The 24,505-nt window shown below is 32.1% G+C and overlaps 4 protein-coding genes across 4 annotated transcripts; 2 read left to right on the top strand and 2 right to left on the bottom strand.

Moving 5' to 3' along the window:
• The first annotated feature begins 3,077 nt into the window (after positions 1–3,077).
• On the top strand, positions 3,078–10,118 carry LOC100807487 (malonyl-CoA decarboxylase, mitochondrial). The gene is made up of 15 exons (XM_006586698.4): positions 3,078–3,350; positions 3,508–3,608; positions 3,749–3,839; positions 4,176–4,302; positions 4,421–4,601; positions 4,968–5,112; positions 5,197–5,287; positions 5,932–5,990; positions 6,068–6,145; positions 6,401–6,484; positions 7,083–7,264; positions 8,444–8,572; positions 8,733–8,805; positions 9,102–9,187; positions 9,520–10,118. The coding sequence occupies exons 1-15, from the start codon at positions 3,261–3,263 to the stop codon at positions 9,620–9,622; spliced, it is 1,620 nt and encodes a 539-aa protein (XP_006586761.1). The 5' UTR covers positions 3,078–3,260; the 3' UTR covers positions 9,623–10,118.
• Positions 10,119–10,161: 43 nt separating this feature from the next.
• LOC100820127 (chaperonin-like RbcX protein) lies at positions 10,162–13,099 on the bottom strand. The gene is made up of 6 exons (XM_003534616.5): positions 12,838–13,099; positions 12,450–12,544; positions 11,035–11,152; positions 10,918–10,934; positions 10,774–10,836; positions 10,162–10,657 (listed from the first exon to the last, which is right to left on the bottom strand). Exons 1-6 carry the CDS (start codon positions 12,986–12,988, stop codon positions 10,583–10,585), a joined length of 519 nt encoding a protein of 172 aa, XP_003534664.1. The 5' UTR covers positions 12,989–13,099; the 3' UTR covers positions 10,162–10,582.
• Positions 13,100–14,033: 934 nt separating this feature from the next.
• On the top strand, positions 14,034–16,525 carry LOC100806955 (chitin elicitor receptor kinase 1). The gene is made up of 7 exons (XM_014761746.3): positions 14,034–14,258; positions 14,707–14,800; positions 14,912–15,063; positions 15,142–15,233; positions 15,587–15,725; positions 15,818–15,916; positions 16,191–16,525. The coding sequence occupies exons 1-7, from the start codon at positions 14,187–14,189 to the stop codon at positions 16,218–16,220; spliced, it is 678 nt and encodes a 225-aa protein (XP_014617232.1). The 5' UTR covers positions 14,034–14,186; the 3' UTR covers positions 16,221–16,525.
• A 3,960-nt stretch (positions 16,526–20,485) lies between these two features.
• Positions 20,486–22,570, bottom strand: LOC100806424 (probable F-box protein At4g22030). The gene has a single exon (XM_003534672.5). It carries the CDS (start codon positions 22,376–22,378, stop codon positions 21,092–21,094), a length of 1,287 nt encoding a protein of 428 aa, XP_003534720.2. The 5' UTR covers positions 22,379–22,570; the 3' UTR covers positions 20,486–21,091.
• Positions 22,571–24,505: the final 1,935 nt, after the last annotated feature.

Genomic DNA, 24,505 nt, shown 5'->3' with positions numbered 1-24,505 from the left:
TTCACAAACTAAAAGACTAATATTATTTACACACCACAACGTGAGAAATACTCTATTAATATTCTTCATTTTTCTTTATTTTTTCTATCACATGTACTCTTTCTCTTTCTTTTTATATTTTTTTCTCTCTTTAGGTATGTATAGACTAGCTAGCATTAGAGTGTTTATAGATTTTCTTTTTTTAAAAAAAATTGGAATTCATGGTGCTTTTTTGTTTCAAGTATTCCATTTCTAATCTCAATATGATGAAAACAAAAGCAAAGAATCTAGCTAGTTGTGACCTATTCATATCCATTTGTCATTTTCTTAGAATATAAGTAAGATATTTACATATTTACAGTAACGCACATGCTAGCTAGCAATAGCATCTAAAAGAATAAAAAGCTAGTAATAGCATAGTCCTGTGACTGACTCGGTGGCGTTGGCTGCCGAACTTCGTGAGAATAAAGAACGTTTTCTCTTTATTTATTCTCTTTCCCCTCGATAATGTTTGCACGATTTCCCCCTTCTCTAGTTTATTTTATTATATGTTTAAATTAGAAGACAAATTTGTCATCATCATTAATTCATTCATGTAGTAGTAAATGTTCATAGTAAATATTTGTATTAATGGTCCAGTAAGACAATAATTGAGTAACTTAACAAATTAAGGTACTTCTCATTGAACATAAATTAAATAGTCCAACCCATTACATATTCTAAACAAAAGTCCAATATAATATAATGATTATTAATTAGTCTTTTTTCCAGCAATGAGTATCTTGTAACTTATTGTATCAGAAATTAATTTCGCTCGAGATATTATGATTTTTGTTGGCTCAATTTTTTTTTACACATAAACGACAATTAAACATAGATTTTTCACTAAAATATCATCCTTACAACATCTGAGTGCAACATCTTATTGCAGTTTGGTGTTGAAATAATATAATTATTTATTATGATTAAGGAATAATTTCCAATAGTCAATAATTAATACTAATTTGCATGATTATTTAATTAACTAATTAATTTAACATTTTCAAATAATTATTATAAAAATTAATAAATTTTTTGTTTTAGGTCACAAACTATGAATGTCTTTTAATACCCACTAGGTCAGTAATCCTATTATATCATTCATAATTTTATAATTATATGACAATGTAAGAAATTTTTTGCTGTTAATATATTAATTTTAAATTTATACTTTATTTATGTTTATATTTTTTTAATTAATGATCATTTTTAGCTAGAAAAAAAATAGCAGCTAGAATGAAGATAAAAACAAAAGGTTGAAATATAAAAGTCGAAAGACCCTTCCTTACTTGAAAGGAAGCAATCCAAGTAAAAGAATAAATCAAGGAATAAATGCAATGCAACTTTTTTGTAACAATAAAGTAAAAAAAATATATGCCAAAAATAGTAGTTTGTACGCCAGAAATAAAAATCTTTAATTATCTTATAATTTAAAAAAATCATTTTTTTTAAAATAAATATAATCTTGTACGTCTTCTCTTTACCATGTTTCCCCCCATTCTCGTAAAAATATTTTAAGAACTTTAATTAATTATTTTATCAAATAAATTTTTATTTTCATTATTTAGTTTATGTAATATTTGAATTTTTACAAACAAGATAAAGTATAATAAAATATTTAATTGGGTTGATTTGATACAGTCATCAAATTACGATAAAATAAATTATTATATTCTTTTAGCCTTTTTATTTTCACTTTTTATTAATATTCTTTTGCTTTTTATTTATTTTAATTTTTAACTTGTTATCTCTATTCTCTAACCCCTCCTGCTCTAGTCAATTTATTGTTTGATGATGGTTTAGTTGTTTTTTAGGGCTTAGCCCATCTCTTTTTTTCTCAAAAGAAAATGCTGGTACTTTATTTTTAGAGAAAGATTTATATAGCAAGTTTTAAATAGCTACCGCGCTAGCTAGATGATGTCAATGGGGGTAAACCTACCAAAAATTTATTTTTAATCTCTTTTTCTTAAATTCATAAAGTGCTTTATGTCTGAAATTGATTAATTTAAATCGAGTTAACAACTAATGACAAAAGATGTCCAAGGAAAGAAAATAGAGAAAGTTTTGGACATAAAAAAGGATTACCAACGCCAACGACATTTATTTTGGTCTTTTAAAGTTTTCTAGCGGTAATGCTTCCCAAATTCCTAATCGTATTCGGTGTTTTTGTTTTATCTCTTTCAAGTAATTTTGCTTTTATCATTTATTAAGATGGAAGGACATCATTTGCTACAAATTGTTCATTGCAAAACAACATAGAAGCTTGCTTAAATAGAAAAATAAACATATGATAGTGTCAGAACTCAGAAGTATTAATAAAAATAATATGCCATGTTTGATTTGACGTTATTTCCATACAAAATTATAGTTATCACTTTTTATTTTTTAAGAAATAAACTGTAATATATTCAAGGAGGAAAATGAGATACATCATCCTTTACAAGAAGATGAATCTGGTATGGCAAATTCTCTTTCAATATATCTAAACAAGTAAAGGAAAAAGAAGCTAAACTTTCAGCTACCCTAATGCATATACGCTTTACAAAAGGTAATCAAAACCTCTAATACCATCATCGGCGGCTAGAAGACGACAATCCTCCAAAATAAAAAATGTTATGGAAATAACTGTTAAGTTAGCTAAACTTCTCTGCCACTCATTAAAAACTTGGCAAAAAAAAAAGGATGAAAATGAAGTATGTAACAAACTGTAGACTCCATTTGAAAACAAGGCCTTCAACAGGACTTTTCCAATTTCATATAGTTATCACTTAGTATTAGGATCAATTCGCACAGGATTGTTCTAGTTAATAAGTAATCCTAAGTTTGAGTTTTGATAATGCTCAAGAATATACGAGGTTTATAAAATAAAAAATACCAAAAAAAAAAAAATCCAATTTGCCAATTTCCTATTAGATTAATTTCCAATTAAGCTGGCCCAAAAATAAAGAGTCCAATGGAGGCAAAAACTTGAATTGGGTCAGAACCTGTGACTGCACTCAAACCACATGAGACATTGACCCAAAATATAAATAAACAAATATTTATGTGGCTTGCAAGTTGCAAGCAACGTTCACTCGCTCGGAATAAGAAGGTGGAAACATAAATAGTCGAGGTTGTTGCCAAACAACGATGTAATAAGCAGAAAGCAAAGTTGATTGACTAATACCAGTTTATTGATTTTGATTTCCGAACACACATTCTTTCAGCAAATAAAAATACGGAAATATATATATGTATAAAAAATGAACAAAAAAGCTTTGTCCATTTTGATGCGCGCCAGAATGAAGCCCAACGATCGTACAAACCTTTCTCTCTCTCCTATTCCTCTAACAGTGAGTAATCCCAATTCTCTTCAGACCTTTGAATTTCGCCTCATTTAACTTTGCTGTATTTTGTTTTTTATTTAATTTTTCAAGCAAATTGATTCTATTTTGTGCGTGGATTTGATTCTTGTTCCTTCGTTTGTGATGATTGATGAATGCGCAACAGAACGCGAGGAGTCAAATGCAGCAGCAGCAGCAGAATTCCCTCCCAAACGGATCGCCAGGTGATGGAAATTCAGCGCCTAATGACTCCGGCAACTCCGACAGGTTCCTAATTTTTATTTATTTATTTATTTATTTATTTTTTGTTTCACATACTTGTAATTGGAATTTGCATGCTTAATTGTTTTTTTTTATGCTCAATTTTTTTCTTCTTTTATTTATGTGTTGTTTTGACTTATTCGTAGAGAGTTTAAGAGTGTCCGCGCCTCAATGCACTCTGCCATATCAATGAACAAAACAGAAGTTTTAGATGATGTGCTTAATAACTTCTCGGAGGTAATCTAGTTTTAGATTTTAGGGTCTGTTTGGATAAATTTCTCCATACCTATTAATAGGAGAAGTAAACAAGAAGGAAAAACTGAATGAGCTTCTCCCACAAGTTAAAAATCTACTGGTGTACTTAACTTTTATATAAGTTCTTTCATCTAACTTCTCCAAAAACTGAAGTGCTTAAGTTGATATTAGTTTATAGAGAAACTCAATTCATCTTTTCTTCTTATTTGTTTAGGGAAAAAGTTTATCCAAATACGTCCTTAATAGCAATGAAACTTTCTTTTTTCGATTTTGTTGTTACATTGCTAATTTCATTTCCATAAGCTGGTAATAATGTAGGGTTATTTAAGCCTTTCTCGTGAAAACCGTCGCAAGTTGCTCCTTGTCCTTGCTAGAGAGTATGATCTCAATAGGTCACAAGTGCGTGAACTGATAAAGCAGTACCTTGGACTTGAACTTCCTGCTGGTGAGTTATTATAAGGCGGATGTGTGTGTATGGGTGCATCATGCATGCACGCATGTGTGTAACTCTTTGCATTTTTTATTTTAAAACTGTGGTGTGAAAAAAGTGACTGGGTTGGCAGACAAAGCTCAAGTGAGTGGCTCTGAAGACGAAGGCTTGTTTTCTTCTTTCTATCGCGTTGAGAGGAATTTGAGGCATGCCCTTCAGCCGGTTTATGAAGTTCTCTTTGAGCGTCTAAACACTCATCCTGGAGGGTTGAGGACCTTATCCATTCTTCGAGAAGATATCCTCTCTATTCTCACGTAAGTTTATGGCAGAAGCTGTACGACTTTATTTTGAACAATTTTTCTATGTCTATTTCCTTTAATTTCCTTATGTTACAATGACAGCAGGAGAAAATAAAAGAATCTTAGTTCCTTGTTTCCTCTTTAAAATTTAGTGAATTCCATGCTAGAGAACTCATATACTGATTGTCTACAATCGTCTGCACAAGGCTTTTTGCTATAAGGACCTTCAAATAAAATAAATTTATGGAAGTATGAATTTTAGATACCTACAGTTCATAACATTACTGGGGAAAAGGATGAAAGAAAGATAAGACAAGAATAAGGGTTCAACCTGCTTTCCTGAAATGTTGAGTATGATAATTCAATTATTCCTTTACACAGAGAGGAAAATATTGCATCGCTGAGAGCATTGGATTCATATTTAATGGAAAAATTTATTACGTGGCTTAGTCCTGCTGCCTTAGAGCTTCACCAGATTACATGGGATGACCCTGCTTCTTTGCTGGAGAAAATTGTTGCCTATGAAGTACTTTTCTCCTTTTTTCTTGGATTGTCATTCAATGTAGCTCTGGTCTTCCACTGTATGCATAATCTTTGATATCTTGTGTAGGCTGTGCACCCTATTAGCAACCTTCTAGATCTTAAGAGAAGACTGGGAATTGGCCGTCGTTGTTTTGGATATTTACATCCAGCTATTCCTGGTCAGCAGTTCTTCTAACACTTGGTTACTGAAAGATAATTCTCTACTTTTCACAGTTTTATAATTTATATTGGTGCTTTAATCATCATCCTAGTGGTCATTGTTTTCACCTTTAGTCAATATTATGAGTCTGTATCAGCTCAGAAAGTTAGTAACGGAAATTTGCTTTCTAGGTGATTGTATTACATAGGTAGTACAAAGGAATTTCATATTCTCATAGCAAGTAGCTTGAAAAATTAAATTTCGTGTTACTACTTTCTATAGTCTACACTCTGCACATGAATTGATTGATTTGACCCCATGTGATCCAATGTGTTTCAGTGGTTTAATATATTGTAGTTATATACCTGTTCTCAAATATGTTATTTGAAAATACATTTTGTGATTAGTTTGTTATTGGGAACTAAAGGAGTAAATGTATCGTTGGAAAGTTAGAATCATAGGAAATAGTTTAATTCTTTATTATTATTCTTTTAAATGCAAAATGTTTTTATTATGATAAATTCTTATAAGCATCAAGGATTTCTGACTGCTGAGTGCTCTTACCCAATCAAAGCACATAATTTTTGTCTAGTTTCTAAAAGATTATTAAAGCTTCAAGTGTATTAAACTATGTTATGTGGTCTTCTTTTATGTTTTCCTCAGGTGAACCCCTAATTTTCATTGAAGTTGCACTACTGAAGGATGTTGCTCAGACTATACAGGTTAATTTTGTTTGAACTCAACTGAAACAAACCCTTTTTCAGTAACTTCTTTTAAACAATATTTCTTTGTTTCACAGGAAGTTTTGTGGGATAGTCCTCCTATACCTGAAGGTGAGGCAACATGTGCCTTGTTCTACTCCATATCATCAACTCAGGTATTGCTGTGTATCATAAAAGTAATGAAAAGTTGCCGCTAGTGAAGATTTGATTATATTATCAAAGATTGTTAGTTCTGTAATTATATCATGGTGAAGTTCAGCATGATCATTCTTAGTGAAAAGTGAGCTGTTTGTTCTTGGGCTTTTTCTCTGACTGGGTTTTATTGCTATTATTTGCTTAACTTTCCTCTTTTCTTCTCTGTTTGGTTTATGTTAGCACCTTAGATCTGTTTGCTTTGGCATAATTTGCAGCCTGGCTTAGCAGGGATCAACTTGGGAAAATTTCTCATCAAACGGGTCGTAACACAGGTGAAAAGAGAGATGCCACATATTTCTGTAAGTATTTTATCAATTATGTGGAGATTCATGGAATTCATGAATGCACAATATTTATTAACACAATTCTATCTTAAGACTCATAAAAAATAATTCTATCTTAAGTTTTTTTTCTAACCTCAGTTTCATACCTTTCAAAAAAAAAAGTTTCATACTTTTTATTTTTGTGGTTTTGGTATGAATGGTATTGTCCCCAACAAAATGTGTTGCCTTCCCTTTACTCTTCATGTTTGATGGGGAGATTTTCCAAGTATATTAGTACAACCTTATGGTTTCATTCTTTAAATGCCATGTTTAAACTTTTCCCCTCCTCTCAAAGATGCAGATTTCTGGAATCATTGTTCTCCAAAGATTGTTATAGAACTAAAGGCACATGGCAATTTGCCAAACAAACTAGTCTTTCAAATTGATACATCTTCCTTCCATCATTCTAGAACAATCTAAAAGTAATATGCTTTATCCCATTAATTATTGGACATTAATGTTATCAAAATTTCTTGATAAATGTCATATTTCCTTGGATACTGCTATATCTAATGTATTAAATTTTACTTGCGTCCACTTACATCTAATGTTAGTGGTCAATTTTTGGCTGTAGACCTTTGCAACCCTAAGTCCCATCCCGGGATTCATGTCGTGGCTTTTATCCAAGTTAGCATCTCAAAGACTGCTTGCTGAAGGAGACAATTTGTCACAACCACAAGCAGAGGGATCCAGTTCCACTTTCTATGAGAATATACTTAAGCCCAAGGAAGAAGAAGCACTTATGAGTTTACCCAAGTAAGATACATAGAGTTATCTTCATATTTTATGTTATAATATTCTTGGATATTTTTTGGCAACACCATTAGTTACTTATACCGCAATTTCATATCATCATCAAGTGAACTATCCTAATAGCTGCATTACATTTTTTTTTAGAAATTTTATGCATTATGCATAGTTGTTAAGTTTAGAAATGCATGATTCAAGATTGAGATTGCATGATTAAATATAGTATGCTTCGGCAAGTTCACAATTTGCATCATGCTATGAATCACAATTCACAAATGACTTTGAATCATGTGATGCATACGCGATTGGTGCGATTCCATAATATTGATACGAACTGCAACATTCAGTGGTTCAGTTTTTTTTCCTCTTCTTTTTTGCTTTTCTTTTTCCATTTTTTTTATCAAAGAAATTGAAATTTTAGATTAACTTAAATTCTTAATTGAAAAGAAACTGAAGGAATCCCACTAAATGAACCCTATGCACTGTCACTCACTCTAAACACTGCTGTTTCATTGCTTTGTTTTTATTTTTTTAGAAACAACGCTTTACATAATCACTTGCTCACACCATATACTTCTTATTTGGATATATCATTGCTTTGTTTTTTGTTCTTCTGAAACACAAGCTTCATACAGTCATTTTATATGGCTTCAAAGGCAAGAATGGGGAAGAAGGATGTTACTTGAGACCATTTTTTTAAAAAAAATTATTAGCTTCTATATAAGTTGACGGCAAGGCTCAATTATGATTTTTTTTGGGAGACTTGTGGATTTTTTTTAAAATTCCTAGTTGAAATTTTTTACATCGAATGCTATACATATATATGATATGTTTCCACCTATTTCTTGTTGTGTCTTTCATTTTTACGTTTTGGTGCGATTTATGACTAAAATTAGCTTAATGATTCACAATTTGATTCATGATTTGTAACCTTGATTCTAAGGTTTTTATATAATGAAAATATGTCCAATTTCAACTCATTCAATAGTCACCAAATGTCATCCTTTTTATGATCCTTGGTTGTCATTATAAAGAATCATATTTTAATTGTAGTACACTCAAATTTCTTTCCCAATATGCCATGGCTATTAGTGGTCACAAATAATGTGAACAGTAATTTCTATTTGCTTCCCTAATTTGTCTATGGGGATACTATCATGTGACTAATATAAATATGAGATGCAGGGATATTGCTACAGGAGAAAATGGAATGGATGTGATGTTCAACTTGCTTACTTCTACATCCTATAAGTGGATCCATTCACCAGAACTTCTGTCAGCATTAAAATCCCCTTTGATGCGTTTATGTGCCAGGTATTGCAATATTGGAAACAAATTATGTGAAATGAAACAAAGCCATGTTAGAAATGACTTTGAAGGATTGCTTTTTTGAGCTAGGCAGCTTGCTATACGTATAACTTATGAGGCATAGTAAAATAATCAGAAAACTTTTGGGATTCTTTTGGTATCACAGGTACCTTCTGCAAGAGAAGAAAAGAGGAAAAGCTTTGGACTCTGTAGCAAATTTTCACTTGCAAAATGGAGCGGTATGTCTTGCAACCATAGTTTACAGCCAATAAATTTCATTGTTATTGGTGATGGTATTTTCATTCTGAAACCAGTAGTTTCCTTATAGTGCATTATACTCTGCAATATGCTTTTACTTGGATGGCTTTTTTACTGAAGACATTGTATGGGTTATTTTCTCGAAATTTATTTCTCTATAAATATGAAAAAAATGGGTGCTTTGATGTAGGAAATCTATGTCCTAACCACAGATGACCAGCAGTTGTAATTTGAGTTAATTGGTGTGAATAACTTTTTGCTTCTCAATATGGAACAGATGGTTGAAAGAATAAACTGGATGGCAGATCGTTCAGATAAAGGTCTTTCTCAAAGTGGAGGGATCATGGTGAACTATGTGTATAGGTAATCCGTAATTGTCCTCTGGATGTTGTTCTGTTCATGCCAAAGTATATTCACAGTTATATTTATGGTGTCAATTTACTCTTTTTGCCTTTTTGGTCGTTCAGACAAATCTTAGTTGCTTTTAGATGAAAGGTTCCTCTTACCATTTTGGTTCTGGTAGTGAAGTTAGGAAATCTTACCAATGAAAGGAGCAATGGCTGTACTTGCCATTTCATGCTTTTGTGGGTTACTTGTGTTATTAATACCTCTGTATGAATGGACTAGATCAATTTTAAATTTCAGTTCACTTGATCAAATTTGAAGTATATGCTGCTGATGACACCTAATTACAGGTTGGATCACATAGAAGAATATGCCCATTCTTACTTCAGCAATGCTGAAATCCATGCCTCAAGTGCTCTCCATCACTGGGTTGATGTAACAGATACTGCTTAGTGTCAATTCAAATCTGATAGAAGATAAACTTCAACGTGTTTTAAAAAATATCATATGTGCATGTGGTTTGGAGACAAAGCTCCTTGGCAGCGGACAACCTTATTACTACTGACCCCTGCCTTTCTTTGTCTCGACCGCTTTGCTATCATTTTGCAGCCATATAGTGACAAGTAATTGTGAAGTCTGCTTGGTTGGAGCATAATGGAAGATTTTATCATAACAATAGGAGTATAGGACAAATGGATCCAAGTCTAAAACAGAGGAAGCTTATATCTTTAATTGTTCATGATTTCTGTCCATTGAACAGAAAGCAACTGATTGTGTCGCTATCCAAGAATGCCCTATAAATAGGAGTTGCATAGGAGAAAAGTTATAATGAATAGTCCATGCTTGGTAAGCCTCAAGCTGTACAATGTAATGTAATATTTGTACTTACAATACTGACAACAAACCCTATATCTTATTCTTAGTGAAGAAGGTGCTACTGCTTCTGAAATTTAGTTGTGTTGGTTGGAGATCATGAAGTGTAAACCGTAAACTACCAAATAGAAAATTGGTCCTTGAACATTGAGGATTGATGGCAATGCTTGTTGCTTGTTTCATCGTTGGACAGTATTTTCACTTTCAGATGTAAAGAAAATTGATTACACACAAATTGGTCAAAGCTGTCTTCAGAACCAAGCCTTGAAAACATTACCACTATAATTTTGGTGCTCCAAGTATCCCAAAATTATCATGGAGGGCTTAACAATATATTTTGTTCATTATCAATTTGTAACACGAACTTATCCCAACCATTTTATGATCTAACTGTTTTTTTTTTTAATCATAGCCATGCCAATACTGGAGTATAAAATTGGTCGAAAACCATGTAGACGAGTTCTTTCCTGTACATATACATTGCCCTAGCTCCTGTTCGAGCAGAGGGAATGAAGGGCTAATGCATTGCCGCAAGACTATTCACTTCTCGGTTTCAACGTGACTGGTTTCTAAGACATATTCCGTCATGAGCCTCGTGTTAGATTCAGTGACCATCTGCAAGACAATAAGGGCAGAATTAAAAACATTGTTGAATTACAGAGGAAGTTGAATAAATTTCAGTAGGAACAACATCCTGAATATATATAAGAAAACGTTACTGAATTACAAACCTTAAAAGCTAAACGCTTCATGTTGTCCCATTCAAAATCATTTTTGCAGTATGCTGATCGAACCTATAATAATACATCGTTGTACTTAATCTGAACTTGTTTACAGGTGATGGAAAATCAAATAATAAAAAATAATCTAATTACCTCCATTATTCTTAGGGCTATTCATGTACATGCCAGAACCACACAAAAGAAGTTGCAAGTTAGATATAAATAATTAGATAGCAGTTGAGGATTGGGTAGCTTGATAACAGTCGTTACCTAAATTCTTATGTCTTGATGATTCTCTGAACATAGTGGCACAGAACTTGTCACCATCATTCAACGAGTGTCTACTCAAGAATTCCATCAGCTCCTCATATGCTTCATGATTGTAGCTCTGCTCAAGAAAACATTTATTTGACAGATGATATTGTTAGAAAAAAAGAGCGTTAATTAATAAAAAAACAATTATTTGACAAATGATATTGTTAGAAAAAAAGTGTTTTATGCCGATAACCTGAATTAAGTTGAACAGCCGTGCATCAAATTAAACCCAAAGACATTATTATTATTATTATTATTTAGCCTTGGATCACAATGACAATTTTGGAGGTTTAAATCTTTCTAATATCACCTATATTAAAAGAGTGAGAAAAATGAAAAAGGGGGAAGATTTTGGTCTCCTCATTTTACTAGTTCCAAGCTTTTTAATTAGAAAAGGAATATTCATAAAATTCCTTTCCTCGACCAAATACTATGTTAAGATGATTTTTGTTAAATTTTTTTTTATCACTCTGAATTGAAATTGGTGACTGTGATGGGTAAGTTAGTGATGGATGAGAAATTATATCTTAAACAAAACCCTTTATTTTCAGGAAACTTCTTAGTTCTCACTAATAAGAGCTTAACTAATAGTGTGTTTGAATTATTCATAGTAAGAAATAATTACTTTTTCATGAAGAAGGCAAGATAACAAATAGTTGTTTTTACTTTTTTATGGTAGCACTTGATTTTGAGAAGTAGACTTGATTCTTGGTGTTATCCCAACACACTATAAAAAGTGTAGATATATCTTAGGATCTCAAGCAATACTTCCATTTTTTTTAATGGTACCTCACGGTTTGAGTGAATTAATGAATAACATACGAGGTGACATGTTTATATACATGTTGTGTCATTAATTAGTAAACGGTAATATAATTTACTTTCAAGATTTTTAAAATTTAGAAATATTAAAATCAACGAAAAATTTTAAAGACTAAAAAAGAAAAAATTAAAGAGTTGCTACATTTGTAAAGATTAAAAATATATTAAACCCTGCTTTTGTTTATAAAAAAGGACAATGAATTAGTACAAATCACAACCAAATTCATCCAATAATAAAAAGGATTGTTAATAAGAAAGGTTCAAAGAGTGAGTTGCGTGAATGTACAATTGATTATATTGAATGTGAAAGCTTTTTCTTAAAAAGTTTGAAGGAATAAAGACTATATATTCTTGTAGATAGTGTAAAATTTTACGACTTTTTTCCGTTAAAAATAAAGAATAGTAATGATCAGTGAATTGATGCTCAAAAAGATCTTGGGAGCTAGTTATCTATTTTCAACGAGTGGCAGTAATTAGAATGAATACAAGCGAGCACGAAAGGCAATAGGAAGGTGTGGAACAAATGAAAAAGCAAAAGGAGAAGGAACCTCAAGTTGAGCAGCAACAATCTTCACTGCAACAAAGGTGAAGAAATTGTGGAGGTTTTCAGCAGCCTTTGCTTCTGGTGATGCTTCTCCAAATCCTACATCCCGGCCAGTATAACACAACACAATACATATATATATGATCACTTCTAATTCGGTATACAATCAAATACGTATTACTAAATATTAATGTATTAGTAAGAAGTTTAGTAACAGAAATTATTTTTTTCATCGGTAATACCGACATGACAATTTTTTTTAACACTACATATAAATAATGTCATCATTAATGTTAATATTTATTGGATCATAATAAGAGAGAAGTAATGAATTCGACTTCTTCTTGCTAATAAAAATTAATAACTAAAATTTATTGAGAAAAAAAAAATACCAGGTACAAACATCTTGCTGCAGTGTAAGCGTGTTGGTCGTGATGAGATCCTTCGCTTGCAAGACCAAAATGGATAAGCTTTGTTACTACTAAGTGTTGAAGGGTAGACATAAGGAAGCTGAGAAAGTGGTAGAGTTGCACAGAATTCCATGGCTAGCTAACAGTATTTGTGTTGTGAATTGAAGAAATTAAAGGTCTTAGTTTTTGTGAGGAGAAAAAAAAAAAACGTGTGAATAGAATGGTCTCTCCAAAGCGAAAAATATCTACATGCTTCAATCCACGTAAAGAAATATCTTTGAGCTTACGTGGTGGAATGTTAAGAACTTTACGTCCAAGGTGGAACCCACCATGTGATCACTTTTTGCGTTCCGAAGAGTCAAAAAAACCTTCTTATTGTTAATAATTGCAGAAAATGCGATTGATTGGGATTGTGATTGCCTTCTGATGGGTTAAAATACCTTAATATTGCGATCATAACTGTGATTACGGATCATTATTTAAAACCATGATGAAGCTTTTCCTTCTTCGTTTCTTCCAAAATGGCACGTTCTCCACTAACAGAATACAAGAGAGTCAATCGTTATTTTCCTATCTAACAAAGTTGTATTTAATTTCATCAAAATATCCTTCCTTCTCTTTATTCTTTGTCAAAAACTACGTTTAAAAATATTATATATTCTTCAACTATCATCTCAGATATCTCACTGTATGCGCGCACTCAAAAAACATACATCTTAAATTATTTTTCTAATTATCAATCTTGCTTTATTTAAATTTCTTATCGTTAATTGAATATGGTTATAATTAATTAATCTAAAAAAGCTTTTCTTTCAAACCAAAATTATTTTTAATAACAGGCATAAATAACAACGAAAAGAAATTAACAAACCATATCATATGAGAGAGATGTTCCAAAAGCTTCAAGGATATAATTTAAAGGTGTGTCTAATTTAGAACTTTAGATCTTCATATTAGTCCTTCATTTCTTACTCTCCAGACTTAATTTTCAAACAAATTTATTCAACAGAAATATAATTAAGTATTTGTACTGCATATATTAATTAGTTATACTTTCTGGTTTCTGCCGATCAGTAAATAAAATAAATTAAAAACGATGAATGAAGGCTGAATTTAGTAAAAGAAGAAGCTTGTGAAAATATTGTCCTCTTGCATTATATAATATTTGCTTTAAGCTTAAAATATACTTATCTCTTGACTCTTGTATTCATTCCTATTTCATCAAATTCTAATCACAGAGGTCTAAAACTGATCTGCTACAAGAAACGGAAAGTTCAATTTATTACCTCCACTTGACTTTTTCCTTTTTGCAGAAAGCTGCAATTAAAAAGATGGATATGCAAGCATCAAATGAATTTCTTGCAGAATTGAAGGTTCTGACACACGTCCATCACTTGAACTTGGTATGCCATTTTTCCTACGCTAATATTATTCAAATTAAAACAGAAAAAAAAAAACTCAAAAAGAAACTATGCAAAAACATATGGTAGGAAATTTGGTTAAGCATAGAGGGAGGTCTAGCCTTCATTCTACTGCTGTTCTATTTCTTTTCCCCTTTTGGTAAACTTTAACTAACCAATATTGTGGATTCCAATTCCATAGGACTTTGGTAATAGCCAGTAAAACTTTCACACACACACTCAAAGAAAAATAAAAATAGAATCTCTTTTTGTATTTGGTCCTGCCGATCTGTTTATGAACTATTGTTAAGGATTCTCAACTGATCATCCTGTGCCTAGGATCCTATGCTAGTCATGTAACTAACAAGTTACCTATTTAGTGCTTATATTTAAATATATTTCATTACTTATTTCCACTATACATGATTCCTTGCAAACACATTCTATGCAGGAGCGGTTAATAAGATATTGTGTTGAGGGCTCCTTATTTTTGGTTTATGAGTACATTGAGAACGGCTATTTAAGTCAACATTTGCGAGGCTCAGGTTCTTTTTTCTTAATTTATTTACAAATACTTGATCCGTTAACATTTTGATGGCTCCTTAGAATGATGGCACCATTTTGATTTCGAGGCTCGGAATATATTTTCTTTCTAGGAAGGGATCCGTTAACATGGGCAGCTAGAGTTCAAATTGCTCTTGATGCAGCAAGAGGACTGGAATATATCCATGAGCACACAGTTCCTGTCTACATCCATAGAGATATTAAATCAGCAAACATTTTGATTGACAAAAACTTCCGTGCAAAGGTTTATAAATGCATTTCCAGATTTTACATCCATAAAAAAGTTGAATTCTGTCATGTTGAGTCCAACTTTTTACCACAGGTTGCAGATTTTGGTCTCACAAAATTGACCGAATATGGTAGTTCTTCATTACATACGCGTCTTGTGGGTACATTTGGTTATATGCCTCCAGAGTAAGGAGCTACTTATCCTTTCCTTTTCTACTAAGTTTTAAGCTATGTATCAGTAGCATCTATAGTTATGTTCTGCTTCTTTCATTTCATATTTTTCATGTGCATCTGAATTTGATAATATACTAGGGGGAACTTCAATCTGTAGAGCATTTTAGCTTCACTAACTCTACGTGCTATTATTTTTTACTTATTTTCTAGGTTGATCTACATATTTTAAAGCACAAATTTTTTAACAATTACGTTACTTCTCTGTATTACTTTGGATCTCCAATTTTTGGACTGATTTCTAACATAATATATTGAGGTTCAAGAACAGCATGATCATTTTGACCAAGTGTGGCATTTTTGTATAGATATGCACAATACGGTGATGTGTCCTCCAAAATAGATGTATATGCTTTTGGAGTTGTTCTCTATGAACTCATATCAGGCAAGGAAGCTATTGTCAAGATAAACGAACCTGAAAATGAATCAAAAGGACTAGTCTCCTTGGTTGTTTTTCTTGGCCCCTCTTAACTAACAATAGTTGTAACTCATCACTCATTAGTTCTTTACTCAATTTTAGCTTGCCTTATGAAATGCAGTTTGAAGAAGTTCTTGGTCTGTCAGACCCGAATGAAGATCCTCGTCAACTTGTTGATCCTAGACTTGGTGACAAATTCCCTCTTGACTCGGTATTTAAGGTAACGAATTTAAGTAAAATGCATTGACAATGTATTGATGTTTTACATTATTATCTAATTATAGATTATTATTGATAAGATACTTGATATTTTTTTAAAAAACACTTTAAAAATGAGTGTCAATTTTTACAATGATAGTATAAGCTAATCCTGAAACTTTGATTTTAAATCGTGTTGAATGATGTCGTGTGATCCAGGTGATCTCACCTATTGGAATAAGACTTTGGTAACTAATGGTTTTTGTACTTTTTTTTCAATTTTTGTTCACTTGCAGGTGTCTCAGCTTGCCAAAGTATACACATGAAAACCCTCAACTTAGGCCAAGCATGAGATCAATTGTAGTTTCCTTAATGACACTTTCATCTGCAACTGAGGATTGGGATGTTGGCTCCTTATATGAAAACCAAGCTTTAGTACACCAAATGTCTGGAAGGTAGATCATGGCCTGCTGACTCCTAGCAAGTTCCTTTGTGGGGACATATGGAATCCCGGTTTCTGAACACCAGCATGCATGAATATTTCAACCGTGAATTTGTAAATAGAAGTTATATATCTAGCAATTTCTTTTTTGAAAAAAGAAATATGTTTAGTCACAGTGTTTGATAAAAATAGAGGTTAATTTAAATCAAAACTGCATTTTTATCTTTTTATTTAGTTCCTGTCATCTCTAAAATTATAGGAATTAAAACAGAATAAAAAATATATGCTCAAGATGTAAAACAAGTAAAACAATATATGTATAAAGATAATATAAAAAGTTATTGACACAAGTGAACATGAAATGATAGCCGAAAATATCATTTTATATATAAAAAATGAGCCAAATGGAAAGAGAATTACGCCTCCTGAGTTAAAAAAGGAAAGATTAGAATGACAACATCTTGAGTATAGGATATGAGATGTGAATGTGATACACATACAATAATTTATCTCACATCTCATATTCATGGATTTGATCTTTGTTGGGGTCTATCCATATACAACAACAAAGTCATAAATTCATTATTATCAAACCTATTGTAGCATGCACAATGGTTTCAACTCAGTTTGTTGTTGTTAACCAAAAAAAAAAAAAAAAACTCAGTTTGTTGTAATTAAATAACAGTAAAGGAATCTAATTTCTTGTACCAACACCTTGATAATTAAAATTTTGTAATCCACATATAAATATTTTTTAAATATGTAAATTATAATTTAAATTTATGATAAATAATTTATATTGTAATATAATATTATTTTTAGAGAAATTTTTTTATTTAACTACAGTTTAAAATCTTTTACATCAAGTTTGTTGACACTTTAAGATAATTATATAATTATCTTAAACTAATCCATCAGTAATTTATGATAATTTCATTCAGTAAATATAAACTTACTTTTAACTATTGATATTTTCCATTTTTCAATGTACTATTGATAAATTATTTTGAAATAATAATTAAAATTATAAATTGACTAATACAAAAAGTTAAACAATATATATATAAAAACACTCTCGTCGGAGAAAATCTCTTAAAAATAATTTTTTTATTATGTAATTAAAAATACTTTTGTTAAAGAATAAATCCTAAAAATGTATTCATTCAAGATAGTTATTATAATTTATATAGGCAAAGGATTTTACAAAATCTTATTTATTTAATTTATTATTATCTAATAACATTATTTAACAACAAAAATATCCTTTATCTAATTTGTATTTTTATTTAAATTCAAAATTTATCTCTGCATCACACGAAAAAGTAGTTACTTAAATAACATTCTTATAAATTAAATACACACACAGTTCATAACAATTAATGATCAGGTTGGCTTTCTTTGTTCTGAAACCTTTGTGTTTTCGATCATTGTTAATTACTTTTTCATTTGTCCCGTGCCATTCAAGAATCAAGACACGTGAAGAAGAAGTTAATAACCTTGTTTACCTGCACTTCGTTCTGCTATCTTTTCGTGAATGCAGTTGAAATCCCAGTTTGTTCGTGTGTTTGTTTTTAACTATTTTTGGTTATTATTTTAGGCTCTTATGATATAAAACGGATGCCACGTGTTGAGTTGACTCTGTTTTAGCTTGATTTGAAAGGTTGTAACTAGTAAGCAACTGGATATAAAATACGATGAATATTTATATTTCCATATGATTCTCTTTCTTGATTAAAAGTTAGCACGTCTACCTTATCATCTCAATGGTTTACCAATAAAGCATTTTTTAGAAATTGCTTTATTTGGTTTATATTAAGGGTAGGTTACTTTTGATGCTCAGTTTCCTATGTCATACTTATGAACTTATGATTGTAGAATCAGTGTGTAGAGTTTTTGAATTGATATTTTATACTGACAGTATATGTTGCTTGGACTATAGAAACTATAGAAGATTGGCATGTTGATGGTTGAATCAATGAGTGATACATTTATCGATAATCTATTTTACGATTGGGTGGTGTTTGCAATTACTTGATTTTACTTGGTGTTCTTTCTGCTGTAAGAATGAAAATTGCATTTCCAAGACAAGGAATCATCAGACTGAAGACAAGTTGGAGTTCTTAAGGCACTCAAATTCCTTTGGAATTCGAAAGGAACAAAATGATCAATATGCTTATAAGAGTCCAAAGTCAAGACAAAAAGACACTATGTCCTGTGTAAAGAACAGTACTGCACTAGGAATAGAACTTTCTGTTGTGCTAGGAGAACGGTCAAACCAATGTACTGATAACCTTACATACAAAATCCCAAGACGCCCAAGAGATTTTGGATCTTCAAAGAAGAGAAAGGTTCAAGATATTATAAAATCGAAGTCAATGGGGGAAGATGTTTTGGTTTGCTCAAAGAGGACTGAACTTCCATTTAGGAAATGGCTAGAAGCAAAGAAGTGTCTTACTTCGTTGAAGAAGAAAAGAAAACTTGAAAACAATATCTTAATTAACAATTTGGAAGATAATAAAGTTTATGTTCCCTCAAAGACAAATTCCAGAAGCAAAGCTAGAAAAATGGATGATGTAAAGGTGATTGTCTTTCTCAATGCTTACTCTTTATACTGAAAAGTTCCATACTTCATCATAATATTTTTGGTAGGTTGGGCCTTGTATCAAAGTTTAATAATGTTTACTTGTGTTAACAGGATACTGAGCAAACTTCCAGAAGATGTCATCAATGCATGAAAAAGGAAAGAGCAGCATATGTACCTTGTACTAAATGTCAGAAAATGTATTGTGTGTGAAGCATCAGGAATTGGTATAGTAGTTTACATCTAAATAATCATTGGAAGGGTGTGTATTTGTTCATGTAGTTTATGAGATACCCTTGCAAAATATAACTATTTCTCATTTTGCACATAGATTTCCGGATTTGTCAATAGAAGATATTGCACAAGAGTGTCCCTTTTGCCAAAAGAATTGCAACTGCAATGTTTGCTTGAGTTCAAGAGGAATGATCAAGGTTTAGTTTTATGTGCTGTCTGTAGATAATAAATTCCTTTCTAATAAGCATTCCTATGGTTCATATCTTTACTTTTCATAATACTTTACCTAGTTTAAATTTTCACATGGTCAGAACTTAAAGTTTTCTTAATGTGTAACCATTATGTAAGATGGAAAAGTGTTCACATTCAGTTTGTAGAGAAAGGATGAATTTCTTATTAATTTAATTTGAACTTTTGGTGGAATTTTGGATTATGAAAAATGCAAACATTACGCTCCTCTATAACACAATATATTTTCTTGTTTAGAAATTTCCTCTATATGTCAAGTTTCAAATGGTAGCACATTTACTTTTTTTTTTCTTCTAATTCTTGTTCAATAATTTTCACAGGTGAATATTTTGACTCACACAGCTGAGGTAACGTTAACTGATGAACAGAACTCTGTTATTTCAAAACTGAAAAAAGCACACATTGCCCAAGATGAGAAAGAGCACCGTGCTTGAGAAAGGGTTGATGAATGCCTGAATGAAGGACCCTGCAAAGACAACAGAGAACAAGTGTCCTGCTGACATCAATGGAAAGATCTTTCCAAATGATATGCCCACAATCTCCAGATAAACAACAGAAACAGGTGGTGCTCTTTGGGACATCTTTCGGAGAGAGGATATTGATATGTTAGAAGCATATCTAAGGAAACACTCTAAAGAATTTAGGCATACTTATTGTTCTCCAGTTGAACAGGTACAGTTATATTTAATTAGTTTACATTTCTGCTTATCCTTATTATTTATGCTTGAGGCTCATTGAATCCCATGTTGGTTAGGTTGTCCATCCAATTCATGACCAAAGTTTTTACTTGACTTTGGAACACAAGAAGAAGTTGAAGGAGGAGTTTGGTTAGTACAAAGACTTGTAAAGTGTTTGATCAATGCATGCAATTAGTTATTTACATGAATATTAACTTTTCAGGTGTAGAACCTTGGACTTTTGAGCAGAAACTTGGGGAGGCAGTATTTATTCCTGCTGGATGTCCACACCAAGTCAGGAATCTTAAGGTAAAACTCGAGGTGATTAATTTTCTTCCAACATGTTTTCTTATTTTTTTTTTTGTTTTCCTATCTTCCTTTTGATGTTAGCTTCAAACTAATCAAATTGAAAATGAGAATTAATGTTGGCCAACCTTATAATATGTTTATTTATGGGGTTTTTTTAATCTTTTGATGGAACAGATAAAGAAGATGATAGTCTATGCTGTTGACCATGCTGTCAAAGAATTCGAAGCTTTAGTTAGATGTTCTTGAGTGGATCCCATAACTGCTATGATTCTTTTGTGTGATAGTTTAAATTTTGTTCTGATAGAAATTTTTGTGAAGTTGTAATTTTCCTTGCTATTCACCATGTATGCTTTTATCTTTTTCTGTATACTGCCATGGTTCTGACTTGCGTTCTCGTACTGTCTCCAAACTGGTCTGTGCACTAAACTCTTCTGCATAATTTTAGTATAAATTTTCACATTTTTGTAATAAGATAAGATAAGTGCACACATATATGGGCCAAGATCACCTGATCTTAAATAAAGAACATCACAGTATCATATTATGAAACGAAATATATAAAAATTAAATGAACTGTACACAAATAATGGCCAAGTGTATCCAACAAAGTTAGTGTTTCAAGCTAAAACAGTGTTTCTACTTGTCAATAAGAAAACTATGAATTCTAAATATCCTTGCTGTTCACCATTCCAACACGTAATTGTACTAGAAGAGCTTGCTTGCAAATTCATCCATGGCAATTCCATCCCTTCGATAAGAAGCAGACTTAGAGGCAAGCTCTCTCAGCTGCAAACCATTTCTTCCCAATTGCATTGCCACCTTGTTTTCAAACACCTCTCCGTTTTCTCTTTTCTCCACATCTTTCTCTTCGAGTGTCGCCTCAACTGTCTCTTCCAACAGACGCAAGAATCCTCCACAGTATCTATACATTTCAAACACCATTCCCACTTGCCCACCATGCTCAAAGGAGTTAACCACAGCCGCCGATGATCCAGCCAAAAGGGTCACCAAATATGCCCATGAAGATGACCCAATATTGTCCACAAACACAGAACCAATTGTTGCAATGCCCATAAGCAAAGGCCCTATAATGGCTAAACTCTTGTTAATCTTCAACGCCATGTTTCCTAACCTCTCATAGTCCTCAAAATCTTTTCTTTTTGTCACCTCAACAACCTCCCTCAGTTCCATTTCTAGCTCTTCACTCCATCCATTCATTAACTCTTGTTCCATTTTCTCACTCTTTGCTTTTCCTTCATGGGGTTGTGAAGTCTTATTATTAGGCCACCAAACAACAGGCTCAAATTTTTCAGGGAATTTCTCAAGCATGGCTCCTCCCAAGAGAGGAAGTGGGTAAGCTCTATCAAGAGCCAAAACCTTCTCTATCATATCATTCACATCTTCCTCTGTAGGATTCCGAAGAGCAATAGTAGTTTCTATTTTGGTATTGAGGCACTTAAACAATCTTGTTGCGTTTCGTTGTTCCTCGGCGAGTTGTGATGGTTGGATCTTGTTCATCACTAGTAGTAACCCTGTGGCAGCACAAAACAAGAGCGTGGATGATAGTTTAAGAGACAAGGGTGGTGCACCTGAACCTGGACACGCGGCAGCAAGACCAGACATGGTTGTGGCAGTGAGAGTGATCATGTTGATGGAGTTCAACAGAAGGGTGTTCCAATTGTCACGTTGCTCGCCAACGTTGTGGTGCATTTCGACCCTGTCGGTTACCAACTCTAAAATTGAATAGATTCTTGTCTTGGTGTTGAGAATATTGAGATTATGTATATCTTCATCATGCAATATTTTTTGTGTGACATTCACTTCAAGTGGGTTTGTGTCTCTGGAATTGTTGGATTCATGAAACGATTTTTTGATTGATATTTTTGGAACTAATAAAGGCATTCGTCTAAATTTTGGGACATTAGTAGCATGTGTTCTCTTTAAGGAAAAAGAAGAAGAAAGACATATAAATGAGATTTGTAAGGAGGTCATGGGATTAGATTAAAGAGTAGAATGAAGGTTTTTGGGTTAGATGGAAATTAAGAAATGGATGGCTTGATGTTAAGGATCTAAACCAAAACTGAAGGCAAGGGAGTAGAGAAGATTTTTGAATGTTAAAGGACTCGGCCATTTTTCTGACCTTTTCCCCTATGGGTTGTCAAAATGCCGCACATTAGAAATGGTTGCTTACTTGGTTACTTGCAAACACAAAGTATGCGACCTAATCAACGTTAGGAAAGTGGCAATGTACGTTATGTTCTTTACTCCTTTTAGTTTCGGTCAGAATAGTGTCAAGTTGATTTAGAATATGACTAACTGAAAGTACTAATTTTAATTAGTAGATCATAGCTCAACAACCTACTACAACGAGTAGAGTGTTACATATACTCTAAAAAACTGGCAACAAGGAAGAATAAGAATTTATCAACAATTCTTTGTTTTAATTGTTTTGGTACAAATGGGATTTTTTATTCTTTGGGGTCAAGGTTCAAAATGGATTTTATATGTTTGAAAATGTCAATTAACTCAAAGTCTATAATTTTCCACTTTTTTTATCAGCCTATAATTTTCCTCGTGTTTATATTTGAAGACTTATCTGCACTCAAATTTAATTTAATGAATTTATTTATCTAAATTAAATTTATGTTTAAAAACAGTTTACATATAATCAGTTTACTATGATTGGCTTTTAGTTTTTAAATTTCTACTTGAAGCAACCAGGTTGGTGGGTCTGGCCTCATGTTTGCTGGGCTCTTTAAATGCAGGTCAGTAGAAAGTTGAAGCCCATGCTATTTGCACCCCTTTTGTTTTTGCTTTTCACACTCCTACTTTTTTTTATAATATTTTCAAGATATATTCATCTTCTCTTTCACCTTCATTCTTGTACTTTTTCGTAGATCTTATAAAAACTAGTTTCCATAATGTAGTTTTGTTCTATAGAAAATTGCATTCGCACTTGTTGAGTTTTCTTTAAATTTCGTCTGATACTCCCATTTTTTACCCTTACATAAATTTCTTTAAATTGTCCTTTTTCGTTCTATAGTAAAATAGTTTTCTTGATTCACATCAAAGTGATAATCATGGCTTAGCTCATCTCTTGGAATTATTGAGCCTTATCGTTGGAATCTTCACATCAAGTGAATTCTTTTTTAAACCTTTTTTTTTTCTAAAGGTAATGTTGGGTTCCACAAAGGCTAGTATCTTGTGTTATCTTCTTGGAAGATGGTTTGTTTTTTAATTTTTTTGTGTGTGCATAGTGTTTATATCAACACTGAAATTAATAGAGAAAACCTCAACTAAGATTATTGAGGTTATGAGATGTAAATCAATTAAGAAAGAACCATTATAAAAATCTTGGTGTATCATTATCTTGCCTTATCTTTGTTTCTTGGATAAATTGTTAACTACTGACCATATTCTGTGTAATCCTATGAAAACATTATGTTTGAGGATGAATTAAGGTCAACTATAATAACTCTTTAAAAAACTCATTTGATTTGATAGAAGAGTTCATGATCCTAAAAAGTTTTTGAACAAAAAGTTACACCCCTCTTGATTCTTGTCCATTGTACCAACACATAGATGGGCTTGTGCGATTGAAATGCTACAACCCCTGTTTTTTTTTTCCCTGTAGACATGCGACATGACCATGAGCATCGTGGAAGTGGAAGAAGGTCTTGAAATGTTAGATGGTGTGATAATGGTTGAAATGGAGAAGAAGGTTTTGCACTTTGAGTCAGTTTCAAATCAGATCACCTTGATGGTGGTGAACATACTAGTGTTGAGTTGCATGGCACATCGGAAAGGGGTGACCATTAGCCATTAATATTTGGATAGAGACTATGTAATGTAAACATTCTCATAAATAGCTGGTTAGCTATTAACTTGGATAGTAATAAATATTCAATTTAGTATGGAGGAAGGAAGTACTTACAAGAAAATCCTTTTAACATACTTTTTTCTATTACGTTAATAGTTTTATCAAACATATAATACTTAGAATAGATTATCTTAAATAGTATTAAACAAATTAATGCGTAAATGCCATTTTTTTTAACATGTCATAAATTATCAGCGGTCCAAATTTTCTTGCGCGAAATTGGAAATACACCACGGTGC

The sequence above is a fragment of the Glycine max genome, chromosome 9 (assembly GCF_000004515.6).
Source record: "Glycine max cultivar Williams 82 chromosome 9, Glycine_max_v4.0, whole genome shotgun sequence".
In the NCBI taxonomy this organism is placed as follows: Eukaryota; Viridiplantae; Streptophyta; class Magnoliopsida; order Fabales; family Fabaceae; genus Glycine; species Glycine max.
This window is presented reverse-complemented; position numbering and strand designations above follow the sequence as displayed.